Below are 18,174 nucleotides of genomic sequence, written 5' to 3' on the forward strand. Positions count from 1 at the left end.
TAAATGAAAATAAGCATATACTGATAATTAAATAAAAAGCATTTCCTCAAGGTATGAGATGGGGAGGAAAAGGAAAAAGAGATAATTACAAAAACACAACAGAGAATCATTACCCACATGGTGAGCACCTTTCAGTAAGATGGTCTTAAATGGGAAGTGATTATAGTAAATGTTTTTAATGCAGGAAAGATTACTCTAGGACCTACAGAAATGGTTTAGTGGCCCACAGAAGTAAGTACACATTTTATAGAGGTGGTGTGATTTTAACCTTATCTTTATTATTATTATTATCTGAAAGACAGACACAGAGAGACAGAAAGAGACAGAGAAAGATCTCCCATCCATTGTTTCACTCCCAAATGCCTGCAGCAGCCTGGGCTGGGCCAGTCTGAAAGCTAAAACTGAGAACTCAATCCGGGTCTCCCTTGTGGGTGGCAGGAACCCAAATTCTTGAGCCATCACTGTTGCCTCCCAGGGTCCATAACAGAAGAAAATCAGGAGTGGAGCCGGGACTCCAACCCATGTACTCCACGGGGCACCTTAACTACTGTTCCAAATGCTCTCCTCTTCAGCCTGACCTTGAAGGATGGTAGGAGATGGTAAGAGAGCAGGCGGTCCAGGATGTGGACACCACCTGTGCAAAGGCAGCCAGAGCGACCTCTTTAAATATAAATAAATCAAGTCACCTCTCCTCCTCAAATTGCTTTGCACCTTCCCACTGAAAACTATAAATTCCTCACCATGACCTACAACTTCCTGTCTGATCCAGTCCCAGCCTTACGTAGGTCATTGCCACCTTTCACTACCGCACTCCTACTGTGGCTTCACTGGTGCTGACAGTTCCTAAAGCCAGCCCATTAGTTCCTGCCATGGGGCCTGTGCTCCCTCACTGCTCCTCTGCTTGGAGTCTTCTGTGCCTCAGCTCCTTGCAGTTGGTTCTTTGGGTCCTGGTTTAACACTTATCTCTTTACCATCTAGTCAAAAAGTGCCTTCTCTACCACTTACTCCTGCCATTATTTTATATAAAGGCACAGCGTTTATTTCATTGCCTCAAATTGTCACACGCTGCAATTATTTCTATTGTTATTTATTTATTTTCTTTTGTCTTTTCTACTTAAGAGCTCCAGAAAAATGGGAATCATGTATATCTACCTTATCCAATGCTCATATCCCCAGTATTTGTCATAAACTAGGTCCTCAGTAAATAAGTATTTTTTTTTAATTTACTTTTTTTTTTTTTTTTTTTTTTGACAGGCAGAGTGGACAGTGAGAGAGAGAGACAGAGAGAAAGGTCTTCCTTTGCCATTGGTTCACCCTCCAATGGCTGCCGCGGCCAGCGCGCTGCGGCCAACGCACCGCACTGATCCGATGGCAGGAGCCAGGTACTTCTCCTGGTCTCCCCTGGGGTGCAGGGCCCAAGTACTTGGGCCATCCTCCACTGCACTCCCTGGCCATAGCAGAGAGCTGGCCTGGAAGAGGGGCAACCGGGACAGAATCCGGCGCCCCGACTGGGACTAGAACCCGGTGTGCCAGCACTGCAGGCAGAGGATTAGCCTAGTGAGCCGTGGCGCCGGCTAGTAAATAATTATTTTTCAAAATGGAACAATGGAACAGAATAGAAACTCCAGAAATTAATCAACATCAACAACGAACTTATCTTTGATAAAGGAGTAAAAATCAACCCCTGGAGCCAAGACAGTCTTCAACAAATGCTGCTGGAAAGCTGGATCTCTGCATGCAGAAGGATGAAACAAGCCCCCTACCTTACACCTCACACAAAAACCCACTCAAAATGGATCAGAGACCTTAATCTACAAAGTGATGCCATCAAATTACTAGAGCATATTGGGGACACCTACAAGACACTGGCATAAGGAAATACTTATTGGAAAAGACCCCAGAGCACAGGCAATCAAGGCCAAAATTAACAAGTGGGATTGCATCAAACTAACAAGCTTCTGTACTGAAAAAAAAAAAAAATCAAACACTCAGCAAAGTGAAGAGGCAACTGACAGAATGGGAGAAAATATGTGCAAACTATGCAACTAGCAAAGGATTAACTTCCAGAATCTATAAAGAGCTCAAGAAACTAAACAATCACAAAACAAACAGCCTAGTCAAAAAATGGGCAAAGTACTTGAACCGACATTTTTCTTTCTTTTTTTTTTTTAAGATTTTATGTATTTATTTGACAAGTAGAGTTAAAGACAGTGAGAGAGAGAGACAGACAGAGAAAGGACTTCCTTCTGTTGGTTCACTCCCCAAATGGCCACTACAGCCAGAGCTATGCCGATCCAAAGCCAGGAGCCAGGTGCTTCTTCCTGGTCTCCCATGCGGGTGCAGGGGCCCAGGCACTTGGGCCATCTTCTACTGCTTTCCCAGGCCACAGCAGAGAGCGGGACTGGAAGAGGAGCAACCGGGACTAGAACCGGTGCCCATATCAGATGCCGGTGCCACCAGTGGAGGATTAACCTAGTGCACCATGGCACTGGTCCCCTGAACAGACATTTTTCGAGAAAGGAAATTCAAATGGCCAATAGACACATGAAAAAATGCTCAGGATCCCTAGCCATCAAGGAAATGCAAATCAAAACCACAATGAGGTTTCACCTCATCCTGGGTAGAATGGCCCTCATACAGAAATCAACAAACACCAAATGCTGGTGAGAATGTGGGGAGAAGGGTATTTTAATCCACTCTTGGTGGGAATGTAAACTGGTACAGCCACTGTATAAGACAGTACGGAGATACAAACAAGCCCCTGCCTTGACTATTGGGGAACAATATTTTTGTTTGTTTTTTTCTTCATACTGATCAGTGAACTCTCTACTTAGTGTAGGGTTAATCTTATGAGTATAAAAATTAACTAAAAATTGATCTCTATAAGAAATAAGAATGGGAAAGGAAGAGGGAGGAGGAGGAAAGGTAGCAGTATGTGTGGGAAGGTGGTGAGGGGGGAAGAATCATCACGTTCCCAAATCTGTATAAATTAAATACATAAAGTTGTATTCCTTAAATAAAATTTAAAAAACAAAACTTGATGAGAATGGAAGGGGAGAGGGAGTGGGAAAGGGGAGGGTTGCGGGTGGGAGGGACGTTATCAGGGGGAAGCCATTGTAATCCATAAGCTGTACTTTGGAAATTTATATTCATTAAATAAAAGCTAAAAAAAAAAACAAAAACTGAGAGACAGATTGTCAGAGACCTTCCGTCTGCTGGTTCACTCCCCAAATGTCTGCAATAGATGGGGATAAGCCAGGCAAAAAGTGGGGGGAGCTGGGCACTTCCATCCAGGTCTCTCACATGAGTGGCAGGGATCCAAGTGCTTGAGCTATCAACTGCTGCCTTCCAGGGTGCGCACTAACAGGAGGTTGACATCAGGAGTGGTGCCGGAACTTGAACCCAGGCACTCTGAAATGACATGTCGGTGTCCCAAGTGGCAGCCTAACTGCCCAGCTGAGTAAGATTTGAACTTGAGTGAACTAATAAGTGAATGCACTAATAAATGCAGGTTCAAGGGGCCGTTAGTAGGACAGTCTGGTTAGAACTGAGTTGAGAAGGCAGGGTGGGCACAGCCTGCTTGGGCCTTTCATGCCAGGCCAAGGAATTTGGATTTCATCCCACAGACACTGAAAATCCACTCTCAGTTCTTGAGAAGGAAAATGACAGAACAACAGTTGCAGGTAAAGATGATTCGAGAGGGCAGTATGCAAGCTGGACTGTAGGGATTAGGATGGAAAAATAATCGATTAGGGAGATCAGTTAGGTCATGAATATAATAACCCAGAGAGAAGGTCAAGCTCAGTAACCCCAAACATGCCCAGGCAAAGCACAGAAAAAAAGAAACAAGGAAAAGAAGCCAAAGCAGGCGCTCAGCTTCTTCCTCTTCTCTCAGACCGTGCGTTTCTCGTCGTCCCCACTCCCATCTCCACAAGCTTTGCGTCCTGTATGAGCATCTGGCTGGTAAGTGAGCAGCAGTTCTAAACAACAGCACGAGAGAGATAAAGGTTGCTAGTTTAGGAGGGCTGGTGGCGTTGACGAAGGAAAGCAAAGCCCAAAGAGAGCTGAACCTGTCAGCAGTTTCTCAGGGGTCTTCTCCTCAAGAGCCGCACCAAGATGCCACCTCAGATTCCGGTGCCTCCATCTGACACCGGGCCTTTCCAGTTTACTACTTCTTCCAATGGTAGTACCGGGCTTTCAGTGTACTGGTGTCAAAATAAAGGAATCAGCTTTTACTTCTCTCCTTGGTAAACCATCAGCTGCCAAAAGCTACAGAGTTTTCTTTGCAATTCCCTTTGAAATGTCTCCCTTCTCTGCATGCTAGGCTGTTAATTACCTCACCCCAGGATGGCTGCAACCTCCCCAACAGTTGATCTTCTCTGCAGATTCCGCTTACCCTACCCTTCCTCTCAGCTCATCTTCTCTTGCGCCCCCCCCCCCGCCCCTTTTAACAGACTTCGGCCAGGTTAACAGTTTCTTCACTGTGTTATTCTTACATTTGATGACGTGAAGTCCCTTTCTTAACTCATCAATGACCTGAATAAACACTTATTTCTCATCTCTATTTAAATGAATTCTCTCTTTACTGATTCCGTCCAGACACATGCACCAGGCTCATTCCCAACTCAGCACGTGGTAGAGTGCTGCAGCAAGAGGCAGCTGCTAATTTCTCTACACCATATCCACTATTTCTTTATTGAAAGAACTCCAATTTCTTTTTTCAAATCACAGCATCTGCTTAAAATATTATGTTTCTGAGCTTACTTTGAAGTTAAGCCTAAACATTTGACACCATCAATGAGGCACAAGAAAAAGTCTGCTAGAAATTTCTGGAAAATGCTTGCTTTCCTAATAGATACCATGTCTCCCTTCTTTTTCTTGCCTGGGTTATAAATGTGATAGTTTGAGCTGCAGCAGTCATTTTGTGATCACCGGGGAGAGGCCAAGAGAATTTCAGCAGTCTTGGCCGTATAACCTTTAGGTTGTTGAATCAGCACCAACAACTGGACAGCTTTGTTTCTATTCTTAGGTGCAGACATCTCGATATATTAAAAAGCAAACACACAAACAAAACAAAATAAAATACAATTTAATTAGGTCAAAGCTTAGTTAGGTTTTTGTCAGTTTAGCTGGGTGCAATCCTTACTAAGTAAATACTTTACTTATATACTCACATTCCAAGTGTACTTGATGGTCCAGTTCAAATTTTATCTCCCCAGGTATGACTGATGTTAGTTATCCAGAATCTATTATCTATCATATTCCTTTAGCTTGAGTCTGTAACACAGGCATTTAGAGTTTATACCACCTGGTACCTAACTGATTTCTCTTTTAAAAAATTAACCAGCACAGGCCGGTGCTGCGGCTCACTAGGCTCAATCCTCTGCCTGAGGCACCAGTACTCCAGGTTCTAGTCCCGGTCGGGGCGCCGGATTCTGTCCCGGTTGCTCCTCTTCCAGTCCAGCTTTCTGCTGTGGCCCGGGAAGGCAGTGGAGGATGGCCCAAGTGCTTGGGTCCCTGCACCTGCATGGGAGACCAGGGGAAGCACCTGGCTCCTGGCTTCAGATTGGAGCAACGCGCCAGCCGTGGCAGCCATTTGGGGAGTGAACCAATGGAAGGAAGACCTTTTTCTCTGTCTCTCTTTCTCACTGTCTAACTCTGACTGCCAAAAAATAAATAAATAAATAACCAGCATAGTGTAAACTATGTTGGTCTCAGCTTAACTGTTATCTTAGCATCACTGGGGGCAGGAAGGAAGGTAGTGAGCTAAAAAGGAATTGAGCCAAGATTTGCTCACATTTTAAAGACAATTTGAGTTACCCTCTGCCTTATTTAGGAGACTAACAGTAGAAAATTGCCAATCAGTCCCAGAGCTCACCATGTAAACTTACATCTTTACAAAGCCATTTCCCATTATCTTTTATATAGCAAATGTTTACTCCTATCATCTTATTTGCCAGTCATACATAATTGATGGATCTATGTGTGTATTTTCAGAGAAAAAAATTACATTTTTCAGGTGAATAGTATGTCTGTTTTCTTTTATCGATAGAAGTTCTTAGTATAGGATTTTTACTACTGGTTTTAGAAATGAGTCAGAAGAAAACTATGATTATGCATTTAAAAATTAAAATATATTTTTAAGACTCTATTCACTCAACTTTGTGATTGTGACTATTTAACAATGAAATTGAATGGACTGCAAAGAAAATGCAAGGTTGTAAATACACTATTTTTTTTTATTTTTAATTAATTAATTAATTAATTTTTTGACAGGCAGAGATCATCCACAGCCCTTCAAGGCGAAAGGAATCTGTGAGAGTAAAAGGCACCAGCCTGCCTAAGCAGAGCAAACACGACAGTTTCCAAATAAACTGGATTTGTGATAGCCACTTCCGCAACACTGGGATCGTCAAAAGCAGAGGTATTAGCTTTCTCTTATTATTAAAACCAAAACATTTATTTGGTCGGCTTGCTTCCTGACCTTTTGCTATGCCCTCTCCAACTGAAAACATGTTTCATGAGCTGGCACTGGTATTTGCATACCACTGCAAGTAAATTCTTCCAAATTTTCTTTACATGGCAATAACTTTAAAATGAAATATAATTACAGTGTAGCTTGTAGTCATTTGTTCATCAACCTGGGCCCTGAATGATGGTACAACTGCGTTGGATAACAGTATTGATCATTTTTATTACTTGTGTACCACACTACAGGGTCCCTGGCTTACAGAAGGGATGGAGAAGGGTAACAACAAATTAATGAAATCATTGGTGAAAGTGTAGGACAGATCTGCTGATGGTGGTGTTCATAGGGTCTACTCCCTGGTGAAAGATATGTACAGAGCAGCCATTATTTTAAAAATACCCAAAACATTATCCTATGGTCTATCTTGTTGAATTTTACTTATCAGAGTGAAAGTAAGGTAATGAGCAATTTATTTATTTATTTATTTATTTTATTTTTTGACAGGCAGAGTGGACAGTGAGAGAGAGAGACAGAGAGAAAGGGTAATGAGCAATTTTATCAGAGCATTCGGTGGAAATAATTAAATAAGAATTTAAGAATTTAAAAGCAGGAAATGTTGACTTACAGGACTGTAATTAGAACTTTCAGAATCCTTTTAAAAAAACAGCAATAGTTTTTAATTCATCATCCACTACTCTGCCAACCATGCAATCTTTTTTTTATAAGTCTCTTTAAAGCATACTTAGCATTTTATCTTCAATGACTTTCAGTGTGAGGATTTCCTCAAAGATTTTCTTGCAGTTTCACTAATCTGTTTTCAAATCTCTTATGAGAGAAAGAAATTTAAATAATAAACAAATGCAAAATGCCAAAAACAATTTTACAAAAATAAAACTGGCCCAGAGAACACAGAATGCATGATGGGTAATTTCTAAATGGCATCAATTTCACCCTCACATCTTACTCTCTTTCACCATTTCTTAAGCTCTTTTTCCACAGCTCAAAACCACAAAGTATAATCATCATACATTATAGTTTAAGACCAGACACTGACCTGGAAATGTAATTTACTTTGCTCACACTGGGAAATAAAAATTCCTCTATCCAAATATCCTTATCCAGTGTACTACATAAACCAGTTGCTCAATAAAATCTGATTTTTGTCTTTACTTTCTGTCTTTATCATACTCTCCAAAAATTCTACAGCCTCCATTTAAGTAATAAAGAGAGATCATCAAAAATCCATTTTTTAGTTATAGGCAACTTTTAAACTAAAAAAGACAGAAAATATATTTTATTCAACTTTATCAAACCTTTGTATTGCTCAGAATGAAAAACCCCAATATTAGGGATATCCTACACTGTCTCTGCTCTTTTAATAAACAGATGTCCAAACTCTAGACATCTATATAAATTATACTCTTCAGAGTATAAACTACACAGTTACAGTACAGCTTGCCAAATACACATGCCTAACAAGCCAAAGCAGTCTACATCTGAGAACTGGTGAGTCCTATAAGATTGTAGTTTTCTAGGTCAACATTTTGCTTGTTTTTTCCTGCAGAACAATTGTTGAAAAGGAGGTTAGTAATTGCAATTCGTTCTTCACTGTGAACTCCAAATCTCCAACTAATGTGATAGAAAGGTAGCCAACATTTTAATTATCTCACATTTTCAAAAATCATTCTAAACCATGCTTGTCAGCTATTACTAATCATAGGAAGTATTTAAAAAGTAAAATTTTTTCAAGGGATCACAAAGTAATTACTGTACATAACATCATTAACATTATGACTGTGTATAACATAACACCGTAAGGATAAAGCACTATAAAAATCCAAATTAGGGGCTGGTGCTGTGGTGTAGCAGGTAAAGCCGCTGCCTGCAGTGCCAGCATCCCATATGGGTGCAGGTTTGAGTCCTGGCTGCTCCACTTTTGATTCAGCTCTCTGCTGTGGCCTGGGAAAGCAGTGAAAGCTGGCCCAAATCCCTGGGCCCCTGCACCCACCTGGAAAGAACCAAAGGAAGCTCCTGGCTTCAGATCAGTGCAGTTCTGGCTGTTGTGGCCAACTCGGGAGTGAACCAGTGGATGGAAGACCCCCCGCCCCGCCTCTCCTTTTCTCTGTGTAACTCTACTTTCAAATAAATAAATAAATCTTTTTTAAAATCTATGTTAAAGTTTGGAGTCCCAAGTATTTTCAATAGTTGCGCATCTCTTTAATACTGAAATAACAGTATCATAACTAATCAGAAGATACTTACGGCTCTGCTGTGTAGTGGCTGCATAAATTGGTACACAATGCACTGCATGTAATGGTACCTAGATGAATCTTCAGTTATAAGATGAAGCTAATACTTAGCTAGCAGCTGAGCACTATTTGAGTTAACATAGGTGAGAGTGCCTCATCCTGCAAGTGTCCTAACCAGGTACTATTCTCGGTGCTGGAGCTATGGTGCTAAGTGGTAAGAGTAACCAAAAGATCCCTGTCCTCATAGAGGAGGAGAAGCTGGCTAAGCTGACTGAGGAGATCTAGGAGGAAAACTAGAACAGCTACGACACCACAGATGCTTAGAAAACAGTGTTTCCAGAAAGAGGGACGGTCAAAAATGTATAGGAAGGACCTTGCGGCACTGGCACACCGGGTTCTAGTCCCGGTCGGGGCGCCGGATTCTGTCCCAGTTGCCCCTCTTCCAGGCCAGCTCTCTGCTGTGGCCTGGCAGTGCAGTGGAGGATGGCCTAAGTCCTTGGGCCCTGCACCCCATGGGAGACCAGGAAAAGCACCTGACTCCTGCCATCAGATCAGCACGGTGCGCCGGCCGCACAGCGGCCATTGGAGGGTGAACCAACGGCAAAGGAAGACCTTTCTCCCTGTCTCTCTCTCTCACTGTCCACTCTCCCTGTAAAAAAAAAAAAAAAAAAAAGTATAGGAAGGGATTGACTGGGAAATTTTCAAAGAAGACACTGATACTATGTTTGCACTGATGGTTTACATTTGCCAAAACTTATTCAACTATACACACAAAATTTGAGTTTTCTCATATGCACATGATACTTCAGTAAGTCTAATTTTATTTTATTTTTTAATTTTTTTTTTTGACAGACAGAGTTATACAGTGACAGAGAGAGAGAAAGGTCTTCCTTCCATTGGTTCACCCCCCAAATGGCCGCTACGGCCGGCGCACTGTGCTGATCCGAAGCCAGGAGCCAGGTGCTTCTCCTGGTCTCCCTTGCAGGTGCAGGGGCCCAAGGACTTGGGCCATCCTCCACTGCACTCCCCAGCCACAGCAGAGAGCTGGCCTGGAAGAGGAGCAACCGGGACAGAATCCAGCGCCCTGACCGTCCGGGACTAGAACCAGGGATGCCAGCGCCGTAGGCGGAGGATTAATAAGTCTACTTTTTACAAATGTAAATGTCATGAAGACAATGAAATGAGCAGAGAAGCTATTCCAGATTAAAGGAAACTAATGACATATGACAAATGAACATACTCTATGATGTTTACATCCTGAATTTAATAAAATCATTAAAAATGCTTTGGGGTCAATGGGGAGGAAATCTGAATACAGACCCGCTTTAAACTCTACTGTATCAATGTTAAACTTCTTTTTTTCCGCTTAGTGTAGTCATTTTATTGTGGCTATGTAACAGATTTTGTGTTTTTTTCTGTAGCAGATGCATTTTCAAAGGTTAAGGTGTAATGTTTTGGGTGTCTGAACCTTACTCTTATTTTTTTTTAAAGTGAGTGCAGACAAAAATAAAGCAAATATAGAAAAATGCTTAACAATTGGTGGAACTGAGAGGTAGATACTGTACTTATCTTTCAATCTGTCTATAGATTTGAAATTTCTAAAAATAAAGAATTGGGAAACTAAATAAAGCAGGAAGAGTCAGCTGTGCCAAATACTGTTGAGAATTCAGGTAGGATGAGAAGGGAACCAAGACCTTAGGCTTTGGCAAGAGATTGGGCACTGATGCCTGTCTTGTGAAATATTCAAATAACCAAGGAAGTAATAGAGAGAAGGTAGTTTCAAGTGATTTCAAAGGCGAGACAAGGGGCAAAACTTGGTGGGAGCGGACAGAGAAAACTGGGAGATAAGGAACTAGAGGCAGTGAGTGCAAGTAACTCTTTCGAGCGTTTTCTAGGTATAATAGCAGAGAAATTGGACTTGGAGCCAAAGTCTTCCTACACCAAAGACATTTTGTATGCTGACAGCAGTGATCCAGTAGAGCAGACATTAATCATGTGAAAGAAAGATGGTGTCAATGCATGAGCAATGTCTTTGAAACTGAGAGGTGCTAGGATTTAGCTCAAAAAGGGAGGAGTCACTGTAGATGACAGTGACGTGACAATGGTGACAACAGTGGTAACACACAGCTGGAAATAAACAGGCACTAATTAAAGCATTTTTACTCATTTATTTCTCCCTTCAATCCTAGAAGGAAGGTAATTACTCTTATCTCCTTGTACATATGGGGAAGCTGAGGCATCGAACAGTGAATTGATTGCCCAACAATATACATCTAGTGAGTAGCCAAGTTGGGATTTAGAACCCTATGCAAGAGACTTTGCTTATAGTGTAGCAAGAGAGAAGGCAACGTTTATGGGTGTAGAAGCAGCTGGGCTGGCTGTAGTGGAAACATGAGGTAGCTCTTGCATGAGCACATCTATTTTCTCAATGTTGCATTTGGTGAGTTCATTAGCTGAGGGGGTTGGGAGAGGGGATGTGGGGGATTTGAGAGGAGAAGGTGAGAAATTCTTGTTTCAGGGGAGAAGGAAAGTGAATTTACTAGCAGCGCCTGAGAGCACTGAATGCCTTTTTGAAGTTAACAGTCATAAATTTGAAATGAAGTTACTTGTCCTTACTAGACGGTATTTTCTAGCAATTTTTAGCTACTTGAGAGCAGGCATAAAGAGGATGGTTGGGTTTAACTATGGTGGGGTTTTTTCCAGGCAACTGAAGCCTAGGAAGAAAGGATCCAGGGAGTAAGGGGTGTCTGTGAGAGAGTGGTGATAGAACCAGACTATGGAATTTAGGCTGGGTAAGAGGAATGTATGGCCATTAACTATGTGATGGGTATACAGAAAAAGACTGGAGATTTGCGAAGAAAGAGAGTGCCTTGAGTGTGGATGTTAAAGTAAGAGAGTGAGTAACAGAAAGCAGGATGTTCAAGATTCGAAAGGGAGCACTACTACAGATGATAAGGTCTAGATTGTGACCATGTGGAGAGTGACTGAGGTGCTGCAAACTAAAATATGACTGGATCTAAAAGACTAGAATACAGGATGACTTGTCTGTGAGGGTGTTGACGTTACACAGGGAGAGGAAGCAGTAGTGGAGTGAAAGTATGGGAGGTGACAGGAACAAAGAAAGGTAAGAGGAATGAATTTGTCTGCCAGTATACACTGCAGGATGGCAGGGGGACTGAAGGAGAAAGGAGGATAGATACACTGGAGGTTGTGGGCAGCAATGCTAGTACCAACCGCATAAACCATCTGCAGGTTCTGAGGTCCATTAGTGGGGAAGAAATATCAGGATCTAATTTGAGAAGTCTCAGTACAGCAAGAGGGACCGCTGAGAGAAGAGGCTGAGGATGCAGCATAGCACTTAACACATGCTATACACTCAACCAGTATTTCCCAAATTTAAATCTTAATTTTTCTAATAGCTTACTATGTTTAAAACAAGAAAAAAATCAGAAAGAAACTTATTTACAAAGAATCTGGAACAGATTGAAAAGGAAAGGATCCTCTAATGATTGTATTTTCCAAATCCATGAAAGGCTCATCTTCAAAAATCAGTCCCCTGACCAAGATAAACAAAATCAAACAGTATCTTATTATTTTTGGCTTAATATAAATGGAGCTCACTGTTATAAAATAAAACCAGGCATTTTTTTGCATAAGAACTCGATATTAGAAGAAAAAACTTCAGTGAATTATGCCTTGATGGAGCTTAGAAATAAACTTTCTGAGGATGAGTTGAGCAAAAATGAAACTATTACAATGCAAGCAAAGAAACCCAGGCATCCATGGGGAAAACTTGAGATTTCCCAGATTCTGTTCTCTCTTTGGAGTACAACATATTTCACTTTTGAATCTACCGTCCTTCTTCAGAAAGTAATCCGATTATTCGGTGAATAACCTTATAGGTGGGCCTTTATTGAAGACGTTCCTCTCAATGTTATCATTTTTTCCCTTAATTTGTTCTGAATGTCTTTGTGACACTAAGCAAATAGTATAAATTTTTTACACTTCAACAACAAAAAATCATTTATGTTTTATGTGTATAAAGTTGCTTCCAAAGCATTTTTGATGAGCTGTCTATATATAGCTCATGAAATTCTACAGTCGTCCAGGGTCTTAAAACATATAATGAATAATGCCTGTACCTCAAAGGCTAAATGTTGTTAGAATTCATTTAGAATCTCCCCTAAAATGTAGTGTTTTGTTTTATAATTTTATTTAAGGATTTCAGATTATCAGTCAGAATGTGGACTGGTTCAACTGCAGGTTGGTTCATTTTCATCTTCCTCATATACTATAAAGGTCTTATCACACGATGGGAAATTTACCAATGGTTCTATTACACCAGGTAAAAAGGCCTGAGAAAGAAGGCTGACTTCCTTGTTTCAATAAGCCTAATTTGAAATATCAGAAAAAGCAGTTAGCAGTTAGTCAATAGCATACATTGTGCTCATTTCTAACACACAGCTGGTATTGGGAGTAAGTTATTTCTCGTCTTCATGTAGAACCCAGCTGGAAGTAATCTCGCCTGCACTGAATTTCTTGAGTACTTAGTATATTACCTATGGGACTTTCTCTCTAGAGGACAGTGATTTCTGTACTTGTTTTATTTTCCCTTCTAGACTATACACAGGTACTCCATGTCTTAACATCTCTGGACAGCCTCAAAGTGTCATAGTATTATTTGTATTTCCTTTAACACCCATTCTACTAGTAGTAGAATGAAATATAATAGTAATACTGTCAATTTCAAACTCATCAGTATCATGGATTAAAATAAATAGGCATCTGTGGCTTGTTCCAGAATCATACCAATGTTCAGGTAACACAGGAAACTGCACTGAACTCCAAAAATCTAACTCACAAATCTGCTGTTAGAACACAGCAGGAACTTCTTATATTGCACATAAGACTAGAAAGAATCCAGACAGGAAGTATGCAGAACAATCAGGATGCCAGCTGCACTATTTATGTAAATAAGTGAGAACCACTTTTTTGTAAAGTAATTTTTAAAACAAATACTAAAATTTAAAAATGACATTTTGGTGAAAATGTCCCCCAAATAATACTGCATTGATGTATACTGTTACCTACCCAACTGAAAATTTTCATGTTTTTAATTAATCCAGAGAATCTTGGCCAAATAAAGAATCTCACATTGTTCACAAATCAAAATTTCAACTTACCATTTATGTTTATTGCTGGTAATACAATAGACATTTTGGGTCTTGTGGTCTTGTTGTGGGTGGTAGCTGGTAACAGTAGGTGATCCTAAAATCAACAAAGAACAATTTGTTATGTGTAACAACTAGCTTAGTCCTAAAACAGGCCAAATTCAGTGTTTCCAAGAGGCCAACACTTCACTGGAATCATGGAAAATGACAAGTTTTATTTAAACTTAAGAGTTAATCAACTACAAATTACCTTAGGATCATTCATTCATTAATGCACTACACATTAACTTAGTGTCCATCATTACCAGATTCTATGCAGTCTTCTTGAACTACTCCTAGGTTCTGATAACATATATGCTACAATTTTTAAGAGTACTGGTCAAGCATCTAGGACAAGGGTTTTAATTCTAGTTCTTCCACTAAATAGCTGTATGATCTGGACAAGACTACACATCCTTTCTGGGCCTCAGTTTCCAGTCCTGTAAAATGATAGAGGCTACATAAGATAATATCATAAGATTCTGTAGTTACCTATCTATCCACTAAAGAGTCATTTTCAAACTTTGTTTTTTTAAGGAGAGGAAGATTTTTTTCCCCTCCAACAAGATTCCTATCTCAGATTATCAATATATTAAAGAGGTTCTGTCTGAAGCAAAGCCAGGGCCTAGGGTCTTGCTTGCTTGAGCTCTTCTTTGAAGTGGTCATAGCATTAGACATTTATTTGTAATCAAAATGAACATTTCAAAGAATGTAGAGTTCTCGCCTTTAAAAAGCATAGAGTTTAAAAATTATAAATGCATATTTAGAAAAATTATACAGTACTGAATATGATACAGCCAACTTTTAATGATCTATATGTAACTCATCTGAAGTTGCTGGTTTCCAGCTACACAATAGCCACACAATTACTAAAAGTAAAAACAAGCCAAAGAGAGTTTGGTTGCAGACAAGGGGGCATACAAGTGCCCTGAACTGTGTATATGTAGGTATTTTAAAGCTGATTAAAAATGACTAATGATTTCAACCTTATCTGTTTTCAATAGCTCCTCTTCTTCCTAGGAAAAATCTAAGAATTGTCAGAGATTAAAAAAAAAAGATACCATTTCTTAAAACTGAGCCTAAGTATAACACATTCTACTTTCTTTTCTTGTTTCTATGTTCATTATTCCCTCATTCATTCAACAAACTTACTACATGGATAGACTTATCAAAAAGAAGGATCTGAAATAGCTGGAATGATAAAAGTTCATGGCACTTTAGTTCAAAGTCAGTGTCACTATGAAATTTGACTATTTTAACAGACCTAAGAAAAAATCCAGAATGTGGAAAACAAATTGAAACTGATGTACATGAACAGAACTGGGTAGAAAACATTCCAGTAACTGTTTGTGCTTTGCATAATTCAAGGCAACATTTCCATGAGAACATGATTTTTAAAAGAGGGGACTGGGAAGATGAGTGAAGTCCTGTTCCAGTGCCAACACTGCGGCACGGGGGTTTGTGTTTTGTTTCACATGCACTGTCAGACACACGGATCACAGATTTCTGAGAATAATATATTATAACCAAGAAAAAACATAACTTGTTGATCTTCATGCTACAAAAATTATAAATAGCTTAATTCCTGTAATTAAAATGCTGCTCCAGGGTCTCTAAATTGAATGAGAAAACAAACCAAAACACTTGCAAGCCCCAAATTAAGGCTATTGTAAAAACAAACAAAGATTTCATTTGTCACGGGTTAAGGTCAGGCTCAGAATTAATTCTGAATTGTCTGTTAAGATCTCAATGACATACCAAATGTTTTAAACATGATTTTCTGAACATACTGTCTCCTACTTTTTCTCTTCATTAAATTTTAAGTAAAAGAGTTAATTTTGTAACAAAAGGCCAAATGCTATGATTTATGAAAAAAGAATATTACAGTTAATGCGTCTTGTCTGTAGTTAAAGATTTTTAAATGGGGAACAGCGTCTAATTTAAAGAGCTTGTTTGCCAAGAAGCCCAAAGACCAGAACTGGAAGGAACCAACACTACAAACCCTAACAGTGTTTACCTTAACATGAAAACAAATTCTGGGGGCCAGTAGCGGGTAAAGCTGCCACCTGCAGTGCCGGCATCCCATATGGGCACTGGTTCAAGTCCCAGCTGCTCCACTTCCGATCCAGCTCTCTCCTATGGCCTGGGAAAGCAGTGGAAGATGACCCAAGTGCTTGGGCCCCTGCACCCACATGGGAAACCTGGAAGAAGCTCCTGGCTCCTGGCTTCATATCAACACAGTTCCAGCCATGGCAACCATTTGGGGAGTGAACCAGCAAATAGAAGACCTATCCCTCTCTCTCTCTCTCTCTCTGCCTCCACCTCTCTGTAACTCTAACTTTCAAATAAAATAAATAAAATCTTTTCTAAAAAAACTAATTATGTACATGTAACTAGATCACTGTAGTTGTTTCATTTAATATTTGCCTTCACTTTCTCAAAATAAATGTGCCTTGAAACTCACAACAATGATTTTGAAGCAATTTTTATCCATGCTCATCTTAATCTTTTTCAGATAACTAATCTTGTTAGTCACATATCCAGAAACAAAGACGCTTTTCTTAATCCACAAATATATTTACTTACTTCTTACCACTCATCTTAAAAAAAAAGACCACCCAGGTGTAGTGTCCTGCCAATAAGTCAACTGTGCTACAGAGGACATTTTCTTTAAAACCAACAACAACAACAATAACAAAAAAACAAATTGGGACTGGTGCTGTGGTGTAGCGGGTAAAACCTCCACCTACACTGCTGGCATCCAATATGGGCACCGACTGGTTTGAGTCCCAGTTGCTCCACTTCCAATCCAGCTCTTTGCTATGGCCTGAGAAAGCAGCAGAAGATGGCCCAAGTCCTTGGGTCCCATGGGAGATCCGGAAGAAGCTCCTGGCTCCTGCCTTCAGATCAGCACAGCTCTGGCCATTGCAGCCATCTGGGGAGTAGCTGGTGGATGGAAGACCTCTCCCTCCCTCCCTCTCTCTCTCTGCCTCTGCCTTTCAAATAAATAAATAAATAAATCTTAAAAAAAATCCAGGTTTTCATTTTGTTGGGGTAAGCAATGTAAATTTTGGCAAAAAAAAGAAAGCATTCACATCCAGTAAATGCTTTCCTTCTCCCATAATATTTGAATAGAAACAGAATCTACAACATTTAGTTGGGCACGAAGACACAAGAATAAAGGCTGTATTCCCCAGATTCCCGTGTGACCAGGTGAAGCCACATACTCTGGTCAATGGGCTGTAAGAAGAAGAAGTGCATGCAACTTGTTCAAGGTGGTAATGGCAGAAGGGCACCCTCTTCCTTCCCTTTTCTCCATCCAGACAGCTAGAAAGCAGATGTGATTGCCAAAACTGGAGTAGCCATCTGGGCCCATGAGATTTAAGCTGCAAGTTGAGAATTTTGGAACAAAAGACAGAAAGAAGAAGGGATCCTGATGATTAAGGAGTTCACAAATTTAAATTTTTAAGACCACTAATTTAATTTTCTGTAACTCAAAGCCTAAAGCTAATCCTAATTACTAGTTATAAATCTGTGAAGTAGTGTAAAAGTATTTATTTGGTCAAGAGGAATCTAAGTAAAAATTAATCAGGGACAACTATGCTTTTTTTTTTTTGTAAATATTTATGTATTTATTTAAAGGAAAGAGTTACAGAGAGGCAAAGGCAGAGAGAGAGAGACAGAGAGAGAGAGAGAGAGAGAGATCTTCCATCCACTGATTTACTCTCTAGATGGCCACAATGGCCAGAGTTGCGTCAGTCTGAAGCCAGGAGCCAAGAGCTTCTTCCAGGTCTCCCACACGGGTGCAGGGGCCCAAGGCCTTGGGCCATCTCCTACTGTTTTCCCAGGCCATAGCAGAGAGCTGGATCAAAGTGGAGCAGCCAGGACATGAACCGGCACCCATACAGGATGCCAGCACTGGATGCGGCTGCTATGCCACAGTGGTGGCCCCCAGCTATGTTTTTTTTTTTAACAGTATAGAAAAATCTATATTTATTATTTAGCCTTCTTGATACACCTCCTACCACTACAATTTCATTTAAATGCTTATTAATTAACTAATGGAGGAAACTGAATGCTGGAAAAGTAGAGATACAGTTTGACAAATCTGAATTAAATTCTTCCTTTCCTATTAAGTCAGCTAGAACAATCCAACTGCAATAAAAATCAAACTACTTGTTTTTAAAAAAAGATTTACTTAAGCCGGCGCCGCAGCTCACTAGGCTAATCCTCCTCCTTGCGGTGC

At 40.2% G+C, this 18,174-nt stretch overlaps 1 protein-coding gene across 1 annotated transcript in view; it reads right to left on the bottom strand.

Annotated features, from left to right (window-relative positions):
• ATF6 (activating transcription factor 6) overlaps positions 1-18,174 on the bottom strand; it is a 218,895-nt gene that overhangs the window by 42,826 nt on the left and 157,895 nt on the right. The window contains exon 15 of the mRNA XM_008265536.4: positions 13,902-13,986. Within this exon, the coding sequence (XP_008263758.4) occupies positions 13,902-13,986 (85 nt within the window). The remainder of the gene's footprint in view (positions 1-13,901; positions 13,987-18,174) is intronic.

Source organism: Oryctolagus cuniculus, chromosome 7 (genome assembly GCF_964237555.1).
Source record: "Oryctolagus cuniculus chromosome 7, mOryCun1.1, whole genome shotgun sequence".
NCBI lineage: Eukaryota > Metazoa > Chordata > Mammalia > Lagomorpha > Leporidae > Oryctolagus > Oryctolagus cuniculus.